The sequence below is a fragment of the Scaptodrosophila lebanonensis genome, unplaced genomic scaffold, assembly GCF_003285725.1.
Source record: "Scaptodrosophila lebanonensis strain 11010-0011.00,11010-0021.00 unplaced genomic scaffold, SlebRS2 tig00000092-arrow-pilon, whole genome shotgun sequence".
Taxonomy (NCBI): Eukaryota; Metazoa; Arthropoda; class Insecta; order Diptera; family Drosophilidae; genus Scaptodrosophila; species Scaptodrosophila lebanonensis.
Window position 1 is genome coordinate 3,237,337 of NW_022060566.1, and position 20,764 is coordinate 3,258,100.

Consider the following 20,764-nt stretch of genomic DNA (forward strand, 5'->3'; position numbering starts at 1 on the left):
CTCACACCCATACTCGTACGCATACGGATACGGATACCAGTACTCGCAGTCGTACCCGCATTTGTGCTCCCCATTTTGCGGTTGGCAGCATCGGCATGGCACGGCACGGCACGGCACGGCGCGGCACGGCAAATCAATAGACGATTTATCATCGCTGAAACAATCGTAATCACTCGGGAATCCACACTAAGTCTCATCTCACAGACAGCTTTTAATTAGAGGCAACATCACTGCCCGGGACACGTTTAAATGATTTATTGCGCTACGCGGTCCGTACTCCATTCGCTTCAGGGCAGCAATGTATGCTTCCACTGAAATATTGAAGATTAAAGCTCCTTTGTGATATAATATGATAAATAGATGGAAAATAAAATACACCGTTTTAAACATTCAACCAAAACTATTTAAACTTAGAACAATTTGATAGGTACCTCTCATTGATTAACCTAGAAATTTTTACCTAAATCAACTTGCAATTAAATCAATTTTTTTTTAAATATTAATACTTTTTCGCTTACTTTTGTTAATTAAATAAATGCTTTATTTTCACCTTCAGATCGAAATGCGACGCAATTGCGGTAACAAAATTGTGGAAGAGGACGAGGAGTGTGATTGTGGCACCTTCGAGGAATGTGCTCTTGATCCCTGCTGCGATGGCATTACCTGCAAGTTGAAATCGGAGGCGCAGTGTGCCAGTGGTGCCTGTTGTGATCAATGTCGAGTAAGTGGTTCCTATATCTATTTTACACATTACAATCTACATATATCTACATACAATCTATATGCAGAGATAGTGTGGTGGTTAAAATGTAAAGTCTTTGCTCCAGAATTTTACCTTCCATAAGTGTGTCAGCACAAATAGCATAAGAATGCGGTCTGTTTCATAACTTCTTAAGTGTTGCCTGAGTTCAAAAGTTAAAGGCACTTTAATTTGCAAACATTTATATAACAATTGGGTGGAGATGAAACAGAGTTTCAAAAAATTAAAGCATACTTTAAGGCTGCACGTTTTCAGTTCTGCCACTTTTGGCAAATTCGCAAACACTTTTTTCAACAAAAACGATAAAAACTATATTTTTAAATCATGAAGAAACATAAATTCCTTTGAAAATAAATTTGAGATTGAAATTCTAAAAATTTGAATTGGTTATTAATTTTTCTAGAACAAATTAAAGAAATAATAAAATAAAATAGGATTTTTGAATAAATTATTTTCAAATAAACAAAAAAAAATGGTTATACTAACATTTGAAATGTGTTATAAAAAGGTGTTCATATTGTAGTCACTTCAGAGGTTTATAACAAAGTCAATTCTCTTACACTTCATTCGAATAATTTGAATATTAAAATGATGTTTATAGCTAAGCAGTTTATTAAGTAGCTAAGCTAAGATAAATGATCTTAGACTTTGTTCGAATTACAGTCACAAAACCTATTAGAAAATGTATTGCGAAAATTAAAAAAAAAAAAAACTCGTCCTTTCTCGGACCTAGGAGAATCTGGATGCCAACTTTGGTTATTCTAACTTTTATAGTTTCTGAGTTTCTTGCGTTCATCCAGACGTACAGACGGACGGACATGTCTAGATCGATTTCTCTCGTCATGCTGATTCAGAATATATATACTTTATGGGGTCGGAGATGCTTCCTTCTGCATGTTACATACTTTGCACAAACCTAATATACCCTTTTTACCCTACGGGTAGAGGGTATAAAAATTATTACTTATTTGCTACAAAGGTCTATACAAGTATAAGAATGATTATATTATACGCGTGTAAATTGAGGTTTTTCTTGTTGGATAAATCAAGTTCTTCACATTCACTAATATAGTTTTTTGAACATATTGTAGCTACGGCCAAAGGACTTTGTCTGCCGTGACTCGCACAATGAGTGCGACCTGCCCGAGTATTGTGACGGTGAAGTTGGACAGTGTCCTGCGGATGTTTACAAAAAGAACGGATCACCATGTGGCACCAGCAAAGCAGGTGTATCGGGTAAGTTTCTCCTCCTCCTCCTCCTTTTCCTCCTCTTCAGCTCCCGTAATGGGCAATAAATAATTGTTTTGTGCAGGCTATTGCTTCCAGGGCTATTGTCCGACACTAACACTGCAGTGTGAGGCGATTTGGGGTTATGGCGGTTTCGCAGCCGATCGCCAATGTTACGAACAATTCAATTCCAAGGGCTCCATTAATGGCCACTGCGGTCGCGATGCAAACGATCATTACATTAAATGCGAGCCCGAGTAAGTGACACTACATTGGGCAACTTTTCAGATCTGTTCATGTATATATATATATATATATTTATCTATCTGATATTTTTCGCCCAATTATTAGGAATGTGCAGTGCGGCACATTGCAGTGCAAGGAGGGCGAGCGCCAGCCCGTCAATGATGGCATTGACCAGCTCTACTCCCGCACCATTATATCGATTAAAGGGCAGGAATATGAGTGCAAGTGCGTAAATAGTACACTGAGAAAAAATGCTTTAAAAAAAGCCGTGTTTTAATAAATTAGCCACTAAAAATATCCCAAAAGAGAAGCACCTTTTTAACACGCATTTTTCTTTAAACATACAACTTTTCTTCCTTTTTTTATGTTGTTGAAAATTGCGGGTTTTAAAAAATAAAAAATATATATCAGGGGTGCCATAGAAAATTCCGGTAGTTTCGACTACAATTGTTGCTGAAAACTCCCAAAAAATAAGTCTGTGGCACCGAGAATTGGTGTTGAGGAGAAACTTGGTCGGAAGAGATTTCTGTGGCATCCCTATATATATTTATATTTTATCAAAAGATGTTTTTGAATTTTGTTTTTGAAATCAAAAACACAATTTCTCAAAGCCAGAAACAGACATTTTTAATATTTTCGAAATATACATATTTCTTTGTGTATTTGTTTTACAGTTTTGTTACACATATTTGCTGACCGTTTTTTGTTTGTTGCTCATTGATATTCGTAATTTACAGAGCCACCAGCGGCCAAGTGGGTTCAAACAGCTATCCCGAGCATGGTTTGGTAAAGGATGGCACACCGTGTGGAGATAATTTGATATGCCTGAACCAAACGTGCGTTAGCCTGTTTCCACATGTGGATCAAACCAAGTGCCCAACAAACAAACAGGGTCAAGAATGCTCAGAGCGCGGCGTAAGTACAATGAGTGCCATACGCACACACACACACACACACACACATGCATATACACAGAAAGATGCAGACACTCACATACACTCGTAGTACATGTATGCGATGTACCAGTTAACATGAAAGCCAATGTTACCCTGTAGTACTGAAGGGGTCAGTTGGCGCATAAGGTCAGCAATTTTCTCGACTCCAAGTAGATTGAAATTTTCCAAGTAGTGCTATCGTCCACTACTCGATGAGATACAGACTGAAGTGTGAATACATACAGGTTGCTCTTCCTATTAAGATAAAAACGGAGGACTGAGGGGACTATTTCTAGCACTGGCAAAGAAAAAGAATCTAAAAGTATGTACAAAAAGAATGTATAAAACGAATCTAGAAGCAGAATATAGGAGAGGAATATAAAAGAAAACCAAAGAAAAAGAATTCGTACTTGGTTATAGAATGCAAATACTTGTATTTTCTAAATGACGAATGTTTGCACAGCTGAATAGTAATCAGCCCTTCTCTAATGGAAAATTCATTGGTAAGTCCACATCTCGTACATGATGACAAATTATTATTAAGCTTTGCGAGCTCATCAACATTCCAAAAATATAACATTGAAAATAGGAAACGTAAAACAAAGACTTGGCCTCACTAACATATTAAGGCTAAAGATAAGATTACAAAAGTGAAGATAGTGTTGGATAAAAATATAATTTTAATTTATTCTGGCTATTACTAAAGCTTGGTCTTCATTCAATTCATTCACTTCAATTATTGATTGTTCGATATTAAAAAATCTACGTCATCTTTTGCGTGATAAACTCATTTTCAAGCGCTGTTATGATAGTTGTTTGCTTTTGACGCAAAAGGTGCCGACGAAATTGCCGACGGGGTAGCTGACGCCCGTTACTACAGGGTAATAAATGACGAGAGTGTATGTATGTGTGGATGAGTGTATTTACTTGAGCACACGCCGCGTCATATTTCTGTTTTTCTTCTTTTTCTCCCTCCTCTCTCTCTCTCTCTCTCTCTCTCTCTTTCTGTCTCTTTGTGTTTCTCTCTCTCTCTCCGCAACGCGCTATGTTTGGAATGGCAGGTCTGCACCAACTCGAACCGCTGCTTCTGCGATATGGGATGGGGCGGCGTCGACTGCAGCTCCGTCGTGCTGCTAACAACATCACTGCCAACCGAAGCAATTCCAACGTCAGAGAGTACAATCAAAATGGAAAAGAAAGAGACGCCATATGGTAAGAACTAGCTGTAGAGGCAGAGGAGGCACAGGCAGTAGCAGTAGCAGAAGCAGAAGCAGAGGTAGAGGCTGATTCTGAGGCAGAGACAGGGTCAAAAGATGCTTTGCCTGTGCCTACTTGTTACAAGACATGCTCTATACTTTGGCCTGCCAAGGCCAGAAACCAAACTAAAACAAAAACAAAAACAAAAGCAAATGCAACAAAACGAAACGAAACGTAACGAAACAAAACTAAGTGAAGCGCACAGAAGTGGAAGGAAGGCGCTACGTGTGTTGCATTGCGTGGCCAATTAATTAACGAACCCATAAATACACACTACACACATAACACAAATACACCCACACACACACACACACACACACACACACACACACACACACACACACACACACACACACAGATACACTCACACATACACACAATTAATAATAACACAGAGATGCTCTCGATTCGATGATTGTGATTCGATATCATACAATTTGGTTTGATTACTCGTATGACAATGGTAATCACGCCGTTTGCTAAACTACAACTACTTACTAGGCATCTATGTTTGCAAGTCAGAAGAAGCTCATAACACTTGGTTCAACGGTTACCGGTTACCGGTTATCGGTAAATAGGAACAGTAATCCTCATGTACTAACTACTGGTTCAGATGCTAATGTGACAACAAAAAAAACCAAAGAACTACAACAACCAATTTGTTTGTATGATTTTTGTTTAAAAATATAAAACACAACAAACCCATTTTCAGGCACCTCTGACCAAAATAGGATCAGCACATTAACCATGGTCATCATTTTAACCCTTATCGTCAAATGTGTCTTCATTAGTTTTGCGACACTGGCCGTTTGCTACAGGTAGAGTACCAAGCAAGTCAACAATCAAAAATCTAAAAAAAAAAAAAAAAACTAACCTTGCCAAAGCGCCACACATACTAAAACCAAAAAATACCAAATACTAACACACACCAGAGCACATCAACACCGCTCACGCCTGAGCCCTAGACCCTGTCGACCACGACGTAGCTTTCGAGTTATTCTTCTTTCAAAGAGTATCATTTCATTTCTTTCACAGATAAATAGAGGTATGGTCAGACAGGCAAATATTTTTGCACAAACATTTGTCGAGGTCTACAAGTATGTCCTGAATGTCGATTCCATAAAAAACCAAAAAAATTTTAGAACAAATTATAATGTTCTGCCACAAAAGTCTTGTCCTGGGAAGGCACTTTTCCAAGCCTACTTATGAAGAAACACAATTTTTTTTATAAATTTTTATTCTTTATTTAAGATCTGTCCTAAGGAGGACAATTATTAAATTATATGGTAGCATTGGATTTGTTTAATCATGCGTTCTGTCATGATGATTGTGAACTCCAATTTCTTATCCCTAAACTTTCCGATCAAGTCGTTGAATTATAATATTTATCAAAAATAAAACCTAAACTTGTTCTCAGAGCGTCTTAAGTTTCCCGATCAAATCGTTGAATTATAAAAGTGTTCATAACTAACATAAAGGCCCATCCTAAAAGCAGCTAGAACTACGTCAGTGGTCGGAGGGGTCGAGCGTGAGACTGGAGCGTGTGAGAGTTTCTCACTCTCTCTCTCTCACTTGCTATCTCTCTAGCTCTCGCAGTTACTCTGATCAGAGTGCACGATGTTGTTGACTCTCATTATTTTCAATAAGTCTTTGGTTTGTGCAAATGCTGCCGTTTTAACCAACAATTTTATTTCCTGTTTAACAATTATTTTAATATATTTATAATTTGTTTTGTTTCCAACTCTTTGTCACAATTGCAATTTTTCTTTTAATCATTATTTAATTGTCATAATACTTTGTTGTATATTTACAAAATTTTGACTCTGTGTGTAAAGTATATGAATATGAAAATAATTATATTGTAATTTTTGTGTCGTATTGTACAAAAAAACAAAAATTAATAATAATAACAATAATACACATAGCAAACACTGAGTACACACAAAACATCACTAATTGAACAAAAACGAACAACGACAACAAAACACAACTTTGCTTGGTTTTCTGTCCTCTCAATAATGCATTAACTGAACGCTGCGTACCACATCGTTTGTATTTGTAAACTTTGTAAAATACGTTTAACTCAATGTGTGCCCACCCACCACTCAGACCACTCCCACCCCCCCTTCAACACACACCACTGACACGACCAGGAACCACCAAACCACCAAACCACCACACCACCACACCACAAATAAACACGCGCTGCCGCCTGTTTTCGTTTACAATCTCTCGGTTCATTTGGTGTGCGAAAAACGAACTCATTTTTCCACTTAGCACCACATTCAACCACATACACAACCACCCACACACACACACATCACTGAACACCCCAGGAATGAGACGGAGCCATACAATGAGAACTTTTCACTCACTCGAAATTGTCTGCGATCACTTAATGGCGCTATTCAATTTAATCCGGTTCCGATAAACAAAAATAGTAAAGGAAGTTTATCCTCACAATTCTCAAAAATCTTAATCGTAGATAAGGAGGGAACCATCCAAGCTGTCCACTGGAAAGTAGGGCCTGGTACTTACAACAAACTTACAAAATGTCATATATTCGGAATTAATAAGATTTAATTTTAAAAACTTTAAGCCAATGCATTTCCACCTTGCCTCAACCCCATAGCGATCTCAAGTATTCATTCAAGAGATTCAATCATAACTCGAAACTACTTTTGGCATAAAGCTTCTTTTTTCAATCGTCTCTTCAGTTTTATGTAACGAAATATAAAGTTATCACAAAATTGTAGGCTTATTCTTAAATCACATCAATATTAATAGCCACTTTACTTGGGAAAAAGTATAATTTTTGATTCGTTAAATACTAATATTAGAGTACTGCGTGAGTGGATGGTTAGTGCTAGGAGCCAAGGCATAACGAAACCCACAGTTTTCACAAAATTTCATGTCTTCCATGTGGAATTCAAACAACAGTTATAGCACTATCGAATTGACTTTTATTCGATCGTAACTAAAAACAATCAAGAGTATTAAATTATTAAAAGCTAAAATAAATAATATTATTGACTATTTGGCAACTTGAAAAATAAAAGCGAAACTTAAACCACCACAGCTTTCAACTTTAAATACGGACGTCATGGCTATAATGGTTATGATTGAAAATCACCAAAACAGTAAACTCATCAAATGAGATCTAGAGACTAACATGTTGAGAATATTAACGCAGTAAAGTAAGCTTGTAATTTAATTTTCATAGTTTTTTTTAACATTATTTACTCATTTCTTAAACTAAATGACTTTATATAGTTTTATTTAATAAATTAATTATGCCTTTTAAAAATGATTTATTGAATTTGAAACGAAAGTTAAGTCATTCCCTTCTCCAATTAGGAGAAGTGACTAAAATATGAAATCGAGTCAGTTTCTGTCTTTGTGTGGAATCCACAAACGTAAATAAATGGAAGAAAATGGAAAAAACATTTTTTTGACTTGTTATTGGCGTTCAAAATAATTTCAATTTTGTCATAATTTATTATCATAATTTTGTTAAACTGTATTTATGGCAATTTTAGTTATTTCATTTATAATTTGCTTGCTTCTTAACACATTTCCAAAATGCCTTTTTGAGAATTTGAAAGGTGCAGCACAAAAGTATGCTATAGTTTTTGATGGTCCACTCACAAGAGGAAAGAAAGCACCTGCTTAGTGGGGAATATCTAGGTATTTCAGTAGTATGAGGACTATTCCCCATTCAAGTTCAGTTCAAGCGCCTTTTAACAAACAAACCAACACACAATTAATCACACTACCGAACACAACACCACACATACATGCTTACACACACGGATACCAATTCTAAGCTCAAAATGATAATAAGCAAACAAATAAGTAGAGTTGCGTGTATACGAGTATTTTAGTAATTTTGAGAGGAGGCTTGAGCTGCTAGTTCGCGAGGAAAGTTTTTAATTTATAAAGCACAACATCGATTACCATTGTCATAGGCAAGCGTGTCTGTAAAATGCAGAACGAAAATCGAAAAGAAAAAACCACCTAAAACTAACAACAAAAATATATAAAAGTCGAAAATGTAAAACCCTTTACCTAACAGGGAAAACGTGCAATGCGCGTCCACGCAATATTTCTTCAACCAAAATGGCCAAAAAAAAAAAAAAAACACATATGTGTATATACATACATATGTGAAAAGTTTGGCGGCACTTTCAGCAATATTCTTCTTCTATTTATGTTTTTTGTTGTCTAAAATTCCTTTGTAGAACAGCTCAACCAAAAAAACATAGCAGCACAACGACAACAACAACAACAACAATAGATAAAAGCCAAAATTACGAGCAGCTACACATACACACATACCATCATACGTACACACATACGAGTAACTATGTATGTATGTATGTATGTGTGAAGAAATGCGTTATGTATGTATGTATGTGGGTATGCATATGGCCATGTAATTCAGATAGTAAGTTGTGTGTGCTGCGCTGTTTTCGATTTTATTTCGGTCTTTCCAATCCCAAAAAAAAAGTACAAAACTTTGTTTGCTTGTTTTTTTTTTCGGCCGACCTACAAACCAACCAACTGCAATATGTCTGAACCAAAAACGAAAATAAATAATAACAATAATAATAAACGACAACAATAATAATAACAACTACAACAACTCTAACTACGACCACTGCGACCACCATATGTATATATGAAATGATGATGAAATCTATAAATGAAAACTGTCCAATGTAATGAAACGTAAACAACATTAATTATAAATTGACGGGCGACACATGGCGTATGCGTAATTTACATTTTAAATACCAATACCTACAATCTAAACCCATATTAATCATCAACAACCAAACCACCATTATATCAACCACACACGCACACACCCACACACACTGACACCCACACCCACACATGTTAAACTCCTCCAAATACTTTATATAAATATATCACTTATATGCCTCGTATAGAGAACTACCACGGCTCAAATACAGTGTTCCTAGTCGGTGTTCTAATGTCAGTTGTAGGGTTCGTTTTTATAACATTCACCTTGATGGCATTGTGCTACAGGTCAGTTGTAGTACATAGAAACTTCTCCCTGTGTCTGAGGTTAGTTGAAAAGAAGTAATGAAAAAGCCAGCTCTCTAAAATACGAACAAATACAAATTAAAAAAAAAAAAACTTATACCAAATTATCAAAGAATTTATATATACTATTTATATCTATGTATAAACAACAACAACAAAAAAGTACAAAAAGCAAAATGCAAAAATTTTTTACAAAAGTACACCAACAAAACCAAAAAAAAATCTTTCAAGAAAAACCGTAAAAATGTTTTTATGTTTATATATATATTTTTTTCATTTCTTTGTTGTACAATTTTTTATCCATTTTATATATATAAAACCAAAAAAAAAACAACAAAGTTTTTTCTGTATATGTGTGTGTGTTGTACAAGTAGAGTCGTCTTCGTCATTCTCACCATAACACCATCACCATTATCATCATCATCATCATCTTCTATCACCACCATCATCATCATAATCATCATCTCTTTTGTTCATTTCGACACATTTCGAAAGCGCACTCACACACGCAAATATTCATAGCTACATGTATGTACATATACTTATATACATATATATCTACTTAGATATGTGTGTGTGCGTGTCTGTAAGCCTTTGCAATTCTATATATAATCGTATAGCCACCTAAACCGCAGAAAAAAAAAGATAGAAAGAAAGGAGAACCCGAAACCGTTTTTCGTATGCCCCACATTTTGGTTTATTGTTTTTGCCAGTACGTTGTTGTTGTTGTTGTTGCTGCTTTATTTTGACACCCCTAGATGCCGCTTTCGACTCCTGCTGTGTCTGCCTAGTAACCAACCAGCAACTACCCCTACCCCGACCCCAACCCCAACCCCAACCCCACCACCTCATACTGTTCCATTGCCTAGCAGCAGCCGTTTAGTATTTGCTGCCGTTGCCATCATTGTTTTGTTCCATCTTTTCTCATTTTTTTTCTTTTTTTTTGGGTTCTCCCTGTAAGGACAATCGCTACACACACACATATATATAAATATGTATATATACACATACACACACGCACACATCATTGCATTGGCCATGTGGCTGTCTAGTGTAATGCACAGGCCAGTTGCAAAAAAAGAAAAACAAAAAAAAATAATATAAAAAAAATGAAAAGAGGAAACAGCAAAAAACTCTTTCATGCTGCACACATTTTATTTAGTGCCTCTGTACATACAGACAGACACATACTTACATGCATACATAGCCGTTCTTCTTCTTCTTTATCTTCTTCTTCATTTATTTTTATTTATCGTGTAAATATTTTAGGTCTCGAAAAACAAATTTAAACATTCTAGCACGTATGTATGTGTGTCTTACATGTATTGTAGAAAATTGTGCATATTTAAATAATAACAATCATCACACACACACACACATACACACACACACAAAAGCAAACACACACACGCACACACAGTCACTCGAACAACATGAAGAACAACAACAAGAATAACAATTGAAACAACATCATCTTCGTGTTCATCATCTGTAGATAATACCATTATGCTTTACAACTTATTATATTAACTATGAGTTGGCATAATTAATCCGAATTGGCAAAAAGAAAATGAAAAAACAAATAAGAAACACAAACCACAACCAAATACTATAATTTTCGATTTTCGATTGTCAGATCCCATTGGCTTTTAGTCTTAACACTTGGCAATGCAGTCAATTAGTCACCGCACACCCTATAAGCGATATACATACTATATACAGACGAGTAGTCTGTCTGTGAAGAGAGATACGCATCTATCATAAATATCTATTTAGGCTTCCTACACGCTTGTTCTCATCATATGAAGTACTATATACTATACAATGATTCCGAAACATAAGAAAATATTTAATTTGGGATCTGCGTTGAAAAGTTTTTTAAGTATTTCTACATACGCATAAAATCTATATTCAGTACAAGGGATTATTAAACTTTTATGATATTCCTCTTAAAGATCTTCTTTGTTGAAACGCTTGAAAATGTTGTTTGAATTCTCAAGTATAGGGGAATATTAAACATTTTTCTTCCTCATAATTTTGTAAGAGATCTTCTTTAAGAAAATCCTTTAAGCGCTAGGAGAAATATTTATTAGTTATTTAGTTAGTGAAGTGATCAGCAACTATAACAAATATCTAGGCATTTTACTGCCATAGCATTTTGTATATTTCAAAGTATAGTATGCAGCCATGCTCGGTCTTTTTGATATTTGAATAAGGGATAACTTTGATAAAGTCTTGAGTTATACGTAATCACACATTCGCACAATTTACTAGAATTCGGAAACAGGTCTAATCAAGGCATAAACGGGATTTTGAATAGTTCAAGTTGGTTTAATATTTTAGCACCCATTTTGGAGACAGCATTATTAAAAAATCCCATAAAGCATATTCCTAAGTAAAAACAAATACTCAAGATGGACTTGTTGATATTTTAGTGTGCGATTCATGCGGCTAAAATTCCAGAAAAAGTTTATTTAATGCTTCAGAATGTCCAACATTTATCTAGCTTCTCAATTTCGGAATTTGTTTTCTTTCTGATTCATAACTTCTTGGATGTTTCTTGCTTTTCTATATTTAGTTTTCAAAATGTAATTTTCACAATTTTGTATAGAGACGTTGACATCTCCCTCTTTTAAGGGATAGAAAACAAGTTACCACAAAATATATGTATAATCGATAAGCATCAGAGGATTTTAAGCCGAAAAAGTACTTCAGCGACATTGTTGGCGTAAAACCGCAAAATAGGGGAACAGCTTTCAATTAACTGAAGGTTCAGTTGATATATTACAAATTTAATTTAGCCTTTCCTTAGAGCGTAGATTTGAACAAAATCATGTGCTGAAAAAACAGAATTGAGTACAAAACATTTGCTTCCTAGAAGAAGACTTTTTTTTGAGGCCTCAAATGCTCATAATGGCTATTTTTTCTACCAAAAATGGATAAAGCGATAACTTTAGATATATAATGGAGACAAGAATCGATTTCGAAACTCTACTCTTTGTTATATTGTAATATTTTGATACTTAATTTCGTTAACATCCCTGAAGACTAAAGTCAAATCAAAATAAAAATGGTCTGTAGGTTCAGTGATTTGCAAATGCTTTTAAAAACTATTATTTTAATCATTTTTAAATAGGTAGAGAGGTCATTTATACAAATCTAAATAGCTTGTTACATTTTAGGGGTATATCGCTATCTCTCTGCGTGAGGGTTTTTAGACTTAAGACTTATCATATCGCATAATTTGTAGTGAAACCTCGCAGCCTCCGAAGTAATAGCAAAACACTTTTGATGGCCTTTGCGCCCGCCCCCCTCATACCCATAGAAACACCACCACATACTCGTACACACACTTAAGTATATACACACACACACACACACACAAACACTCCCACATAGCTAGGCAATAAACCATAAGTTAAGCAGTAAGCGACTAGTGAGCAATCACATACATAATACATGCATAGCTATTTACTTTATCGAAACCCGTTCTCACATCTTATTTAAATTCGTTCAATCAACAAAATCGAGATGCAAAACAAAAAAGTAAATCAAAAAAAAAAACACAATAAAAACAGCAATTACAACAAATATGAAGTACTTGTAGTGTTCCAATCGGGCGTAATTTTGTTTGATTTCGTTTTCAGTTTCCTCTATAGTCTTATTTTCGATTTCAATCTATATACAAGTATATATATATCTGATTCTTTTTGTGTTGTCAATGAACGAAATAGAAAAGTAAAGAAAAGAAAAGCAATTCGAAAATTTGCAAATGCAGTTTGTGGAATAAAATAAATGTATCGTCAACATGGCGGTTAACTCTGTTGACGTTTTTCATTACTACTTTTGTTCAGTTTAGTCTTCCCGTGAAAAAAAAAGAACCATATAAACAACAAATTAAGCAACAAAAAAAACCAAAAATAAACGACAAGTCTAGTAGTATATGTGTATACATATATAAATATAAATATACAAATACATACATATCTGTATACATACATATAAAAAGCCGACACCAACACTGCACCCCACATACTCTTACCTTCTCGTACACACCTCCATACCCAACTACAAACCAACACGTATAGCAAGCTAGCTAAATGGTTTGATAGCCCCCCGCCCCCCTGCTAACTTGCAGCCCAAAGCCACAAAAGAATAAAAGTAAAATTAATTTAAAAAAAGATAAAAAGAATAGGATAATATATATATATTTTTTTTGTCGTTGTTTGCGGTATGCGCTGAGGTGACTGCAGTTCCTTTTTTGGTGCGGTTAGGGCCCAACATAGACGAAACTGCCTTTGAGTTATGGTGGTGCTTTCTGCTGAGTGAGCCAGCGCTGCTATTATTAGCCGCCATCACTGCAATAAATGCGAACGCACAACAATATACACACATAAAGCATTAAATATTTGCATTTATGTTTTGTTTGTGTATTATCGTATGTGCATCGATATTAATAACACACACCCACACCCACACCCACTCACACACACACACACACACATGCACAAACTAATCCAAAGACCACTACACTTACCGAAAACCAAAACGAATGAATTCATTTTTATCATTATCGAGTCATACAACCACAACAAACCACTCACAATTCTCTGTCTGTCTGCATGAATGTACTTGTACTCGTATGTGTGTAAAACTGTCAAATACACACACACACACACATGCACACAATATATTTTCAATGTGTGTGTGTGTGTGTGTGTACATCTTTGCATCTACTATATAACTAACATACTTGAGATTCACACGATACTTAGCTGCTATTACTACGAATCGTACATTCTAAATATATATCAGAGATATCGTTTTTATACTTCGATGCCTTTAACTAATTCGAAGCTATTACTTGATATCTTTAACTCAATCAAACTGTCAATTTTTCCTAATGCAATACAGCTGTAATACAGTTTCAAAACTTTGCTTACAATTATACTTAGTAGATACCCCAATACTATTGTTATACAAAAACAAAAAACATTGCATCGATAAATATATATATTTATCGACTATTGTTGCAGCTAACAATTGTAATATCTATGTTTCCAAAATCCACTATTTACAATTCTAACATATCAGAGCTACCACAGTATTCTTTACAAAAATTGTATATACATGAATGCGGCTTATTGCTTCCAATACCTACTTTTTCTAATGTTTTAGACCTACCAACAATGTGGTAGATACTTCGATACTATTGTTGTGAATATTTATTTATTAGGCTCGAATGCAGACATCAATACTTCGATACTTTTTGCTAACTTAAAAAAATATGAAGAAGATATGCATAAAAAATTGCTTGAAAAATATGTACATATATTCTTATATTACTGCAGTCTGTTATTATTTCTTTCCGATACTTTTCATTGTATCTGCCCTTGAACTTGCTCTAAGGACGCTTAGTAGATCAATTCTGACTTTCTAATACGTAATTAATGATCACTTCTCATTTCTGATGCTTTTGCTGCTGCTTTTTCGCAACATTGCAATTTAGATTTAGGCAAACTATTGTTTGAATTTCCATAAAATTAATGCAAAGGAAATAACAATCTGAGCTTCTATAACAGTGATCAAGTATCGGAAAAGTATCGAACTATTATTTGCAACTCTACTGAATCTCATGTATGAACGCCGAACAGCGTCAAGTCATCCACGCATCTCTACCCACCCCTCTTCATCACTATGTGTACCGCTCGCTCTCTCTCTCTCTCTCTCTTTTACTCTCCGGCTATATCTATATTTCTCTCTCTCTCGCTCGCCAACTATCCCTCACATTTCGCTGTTTTTCATAAATGTTTATAAAAAATTAAAAAAGAAATTAAAACGCGCTGCTAAGTATGCTATATTTTATGTGTTTGTTTTGCGTTATGCTTTCTTGCGTGTTATCTGATATGAAATTTTTTGTGTTACTATCACAAATGGAAATTATTCTCTTGATTCCTTTACAAATTCTACAATTCTCAATTCAATTTCTTATATTTTTACATTCTATTGTTATGGCCAGTTATATTTTATGTTTCAACGGCACTTTAAGCTCAAAAATATTGTATATTTCGATAATCTCTTTATGCTACACAAAATTTATTTACATTTAAAAAAATCAAAACCAAAAAATTCTAATGCGTGTATTTTATTAATAAAAATCTCATCATACCCTTTCGTTTTCCAAAAAAAAAAAATCAAAACCAAACCAAAAAAAAAAAAATTACAACATCAAAAACAAAAACCAAAATCAACAACAAAAAACCAAAATCAATATTCGAATTCCAAATCAACGACGTAAAAAAATACAAATCAAAATATTACAACGCGCCCCTGCACACACACACACACACCAACACACATTTAAAACAACACACACACACACACACGTACGCACACACATACATGCTCCATTGAAATGTGCGTGTCTGTGTGTGTGTGTGTGTGTATGTATGTGGGCACGATTCCGTCTCATATGCTACTCTGATACTCTGCATCACAAACATATCGTATATCAACCAATCAACCAATTCAACCAACCCACCGAAACAAACTCGCCCGCCCTACATGCTCAAACATGATTTTGTGTATAACGCAATAATATAAATGATATTATAATAAAATATAAAACCAAATACATACGCACTATTGTTCGCTCTAAACTACTTACTATATATGTATGTACACAAAATCTAAATGAAATGAAATGCATAAAAAAATACAAAATACAACAAAATCAACAAAATCAACCAACAACCAACCAACAACCGATGACGATGTTGATGCCGATGCCGATAACGATGCCGATGATGACACCAACACAGGCGGAAGACGACCACACTTAAGTATGATCCGCCATACTCTAAGAAGCCCATCGCCAAGAGCTATGGAGGGGCTGCCACGGCGCCCAATCATCATTCCGTCGAGGAAGTATCGCTGGATGGTTCCAGCAAATTGGTTTACGCCAATCAGGCGGGATTCAGGTGAGTCGGTCAACTCGAAACCGCGCCCAATATTATTCTTATACACTCAAAAAAAAAAAACGAATTTTCTAAATTAGTTTCTTAATTTTTTACAATTAAAAAAAACATTCAATTTAATAATATAATATCAACTACACAAAGTTGCTCAATCACTTTTAATGACTGATTAATTGATTAATTCAATAAGCATTATTTGAAGAATATTAACTACCCGCTGCTGAACTGCTAAAATAAATAATAATAAAACATCAACAAAAATGAGTAACTTAATTACTGTTTATGGCCTGACAACTACTTTCTTTTAATATTTTAAGCATGAACTAAAAATAATAGCTTCAATGATTAATTCTGCCCAAGTAACTGCTTATCCATTTTAAAATAAATGTTCTATTAAAAAACCGCCAGTCAAGAGAGTTGCTTGATGCTTATTTACGGCCAATTAACTGTTTAAATATATAACCATAATATAATATGAACAAAAAGTGTAGTTTGAGGATTAATTAAGTCCAATTAATTGCTTAAGTATTTTGTATTTTTTTATTAGTTTTTTGAGTGTATATATGTATGCTATGGAGACATACTTATATTCATGTATATTTGTTTCTTGCAGGGATAAAAGCATTCATGGACGCCGCTACACAACAGGTGGTGAGGATGACCAATCACATGCAGGTTAATACTTTCTCTACATATCTGTAAGAGGTTGTCTCACACATACATACACACACTCACACACGCACACACACACACACACGCACATATGCACATCTGCACATATGATCCCCACTTATCGTATCGTATAACGTATATAGCCGTAAATTGTATTGCTAATTCTAGGCCAATTTTTGACGTTCATTGCTAGTACTCTTCAGCGCCTTGGCCAAAAAAAAAAAAATAAAAATAAAAAAAAACAAAACGCCAAATGTAAACGCACATTCATCGTTACACATACAAAGTACAGTCAATTCACACACACATACACATGCAGCTTATTAGCAGCGTAGTATCATATCGTGCTATAGGCCCTAGGCCACAATGCTTTACACAATAGCAGATCAGTAGTGAGTTCTAAGCAAGGTTGCGAACAGCTTTATTTAGAAAAGTACAGTCTACGACACACACACGCACACTACTATATTTCTATATAAAAACAATTTCAAATTTTGCATCAATAAACGCTTCAGTTTCTGAAACACAAGTGGCTGCATTTTTGCAAGAAAATAATGAAAAATAAAGCAACGAATGGGATACTCTCTCTCTCTCTCTCTTTCTTTTTATACCGATATTATCTGCCGTGGGGGCCACAATAAAATCTTATCGAATCTGAAATTAGCTAGCTGGCTGAGTTAACGTAATTCACCAAATTTACTGTCGTCTTAAATTTTTTATGCTTTTAACAAATTATACATTTGTTTTACTTTATTAAGAAATTGGGTGTAAAACTTACATTTGTGAAAGATTTTAGGGAAGTATGCTTAAGTTATTTTTAATGTTAAATGTTAAATAAAAGCCTTGTATGCCTTCAAATACACCGCAACCTTTTTCCCGTCTACTTCTATATGTTTATTTCGAGATCACATGCCATCAAACAGTATCAAAAATTGCAATAAATTTCCCCCAAAACTAATGAGAATTCTTGGGTTAACTCTTTTTATACCTCTTTATAGGTATGTATATACATCAATTTGTTTCAGAACAACATTTTACTCCTTTTACCAAATAGGCTTTCATGTAAAAAAATGTTTGATCACATATCTTGAAACGGTATCAAAACCACTCTTTTAACTAGCGAAAAATATTAGATTAACGTCTTTAAAGTATTTTGTACAGACAAGTAAGATTTAGTCTCATTGGTTTCATTTCCACGTAAAGGGTATATTCTAAAAAAAAAGTCATTCAGAGCTCAATAAAATGCGAACTTGTTTTTATATATAAAACTAGGACAAAGAGAAAAATATATCAAATTTGGAAATGTTGAAGATGATAAATACTTTTATTTCAATTTATGAACGGTTCCATAAAGCATTTACTTAACAGCAAGTTTTTTTTTCAAATATAAATAAACGTAAATGAGTTCTTGAAGAGAGGAATAAATGGGATCCATACACATTATACAGTAATTAAGTCAGCATTGATCTAACTTTTGTTATAAAATAAACTGCTCTGTTAAAAAGCAAATACTATTTACAATTTCATTGCAATGGCGAACAAATCACGAATTTAAAACTAAAAACATTACAACACAACACTCTCTACCAACTATTCTATAGATCTTTGTTAATTTAAATCATTTTGCTTGCTACGATTGCTCAATTTGTACTGACATGTTATGCTGCGTACAGACAGGCAAATACTTTGCACGCAAACTCATCTAATTATTCAAGTCAGCCATGAAAAAAAAAAACAAAAAAAAAACGAATTTAAACATAGGAAAGTTTCTTTAGGTATGGCATTGGTGTTGCTATTGCGTTTACTGCAAACAAAAAAATACTTTATTTCATGACAAACTTGTGAAAATTGAAAGAATTTGTATGCAAATTGTTTGCCTGTCTGACCGCGGCCTTAGGCTGCAATATCAACTATCTTTCTATGTAGTAGTCTGAGCTGTTGAAGACTGACGTCGGTCGTTGAATGCTTGCAGGTTTCTTGCTAGTTAAATGTTATTTAAACGTTTCTTAATTAGAATTTTGTGTGTGTATTTCAATGTTGACGTTGTAGTGAAGCGACCACAAGCACAAGCACGCACAAGCACGCACAAGCACCTGCAACAGACACCACAACTGCTAAACTTTTTAAAATCAAAATAAAAACACAACAGTACAGTGCACGAAATGAACAAACAAATAAACAAACAAAACAAACAACAACAACAAGAGAAAGCAGTAACATTAACAAAAGACAACAACAAGAATTGTTGAGCACTGAACGCAATGAACGTCAAAGAGAAGCACTGCACGCCGCACTTTGCACAGCACTCTTCGAATCTAACTCACCTTACGGTCAAACGCTCTCACGCCTCTCAATGCGTCGCGCTCGCCCACTCTATCTCTCTCTCTCTATCTCTCTCTGTATCTATCTATCTATCTCTCTCTTGTAACTCACTCTCTCTCTGTGACTATCAGACAGTGACTCACTCTCTTGACTCTACCACGTTTGTATGTTTATTTTGCATGTACCGCGTACCGTAATGCCACACAGAAAAGGGTATTTTGAAGAAGCACGGCTACGGGCTGGTGCATGGCGAGCAGCTGAAAGACAAATGGAATGACGACAGCCAATCGGACAACCTTGAGCTGATCACCACACAGGACAGCACACTGGCGTCGGCCAGTGGCGGTGCAGCTGCCTCGGAGGTGGAACGCACGCTCAAATCCCTAAACGGCTATCACGAAGACATACTGGAGGCGTTGCGTAATGCCGCCTCGCATCGTGGCACCGGAACCGGCAACACGCCCGTTGGTAGCGGCAGCTTGAGTGAAGAAATGCTCCGCAAAACATTGCAGGACTGTACCAGCGCCCAACTAGGCTACACCGCCGAGCCCTATAAACGGGCCAGTGGCTCCAAATCGAGCTCACGTGAGAATATCTGCGACAACACCGCCGGCCATGCCATACTGCTTGATGGCAGTGGCTCGGCACTGGGCAGCCTGGGTTTGGGCTCCGGCCTGGGCGGTATGAGTGGCGTGGGTGTCGGTGGTGCCATGGGACATGGTGGTGCACTATTGCATCATCATCGGTCGCAGCATCAGCTGCATCAGCCGGCAACGCTGGCGCTGCAACAACAGCAGCAACAGGATGAGGACGATGCTCCGTCAACTGGACCGTTGCGTATACGTAATCTAGAGGATCTGATTAGACAGCTGGAACATCATTCGTCACGACACATGAGTCCCAGTGGGTCTGAGGATATACGAATGTCAGAGACGGAAGCCGATCGACACTATAGATTAGATAGTTCCGCCGCTTGTAGTGAGTCCTCGCAAGGGTTAGTGTCCCAAAAAAAAACAAAAAAAAAACATATTCTAAAATTTGAAAAAAAAAACAAAACAAAACAAATAATGATGCGTCGCGCATTGCATCACACATAGACGGTACATAGACACATCGCATACACACATACACATACACATATATATACATATACTATACGTATATATGTATATTTACGTATATATACATATATATATAGACAGTGCCCTACCCGCCATGTACCCTGTTTGATTTTGTGTAGGATATTGTGGTAATTTTTTGAATTTGGATGTTTTGTTATGCATTTCTCTTTTGGG

General features: G+C 35.4%; 1 protein-coding gene across 1 annotated transcript in view; it reads left to right on the forward strand.

Annotated features, from left to right (window-relative positions):
* LOC115627181 overlaps nucleotides 1-20,764 on the forward strand; it is a 49,361-nt gene that overhangs the window by 24,673 nt on the left and 3,924 nt on the right. Inside the window, exons 12-21 of the mRNA XM_030522782.1 lie at nucleotides 557-721; nucleotides 1,852-1,996; nucleotides 2,073-2,244; nucleotides 2,339-2,458; nucleotides 2,971-3,148; nucleotides 4,230-4,380; nucleotides 9,381-9,480; nucleotides 16,320-16,478; nucleotides 17,089-17,150; nucleotides 19,677-20,463. Of these exons, the coding sequence (XP_030378642.1) occupies nucleotides 557-721; nucleotides 1,852-1,996; nucleotides 2,073-2,244; nucleotides 2,339-2,458; nucleotides 2,971-3,148; nucleotides 4,230-4,380; nucleotides 9,381-9,480; nucleotides 16,320-16,478; nucleotides 17,089-17,150; nucleotides 19,677-20,463 (2,039 nt within the window). The remainder of the gene's footprint in view (nucleotides 1-556; nucleotides 722-1,851; nucleotides 1,997-2,072; nucleotides 2,245-2,338; nucleotides 2,459-2,970; nucleotides 3,149-4,229; nucleotides 4,381-9,380; nucleotides 9,481-16,319; nucleotides 16,479-17,088; nucleotides 17,151-19,676; nucleotides 20,464-20,764) is intronic.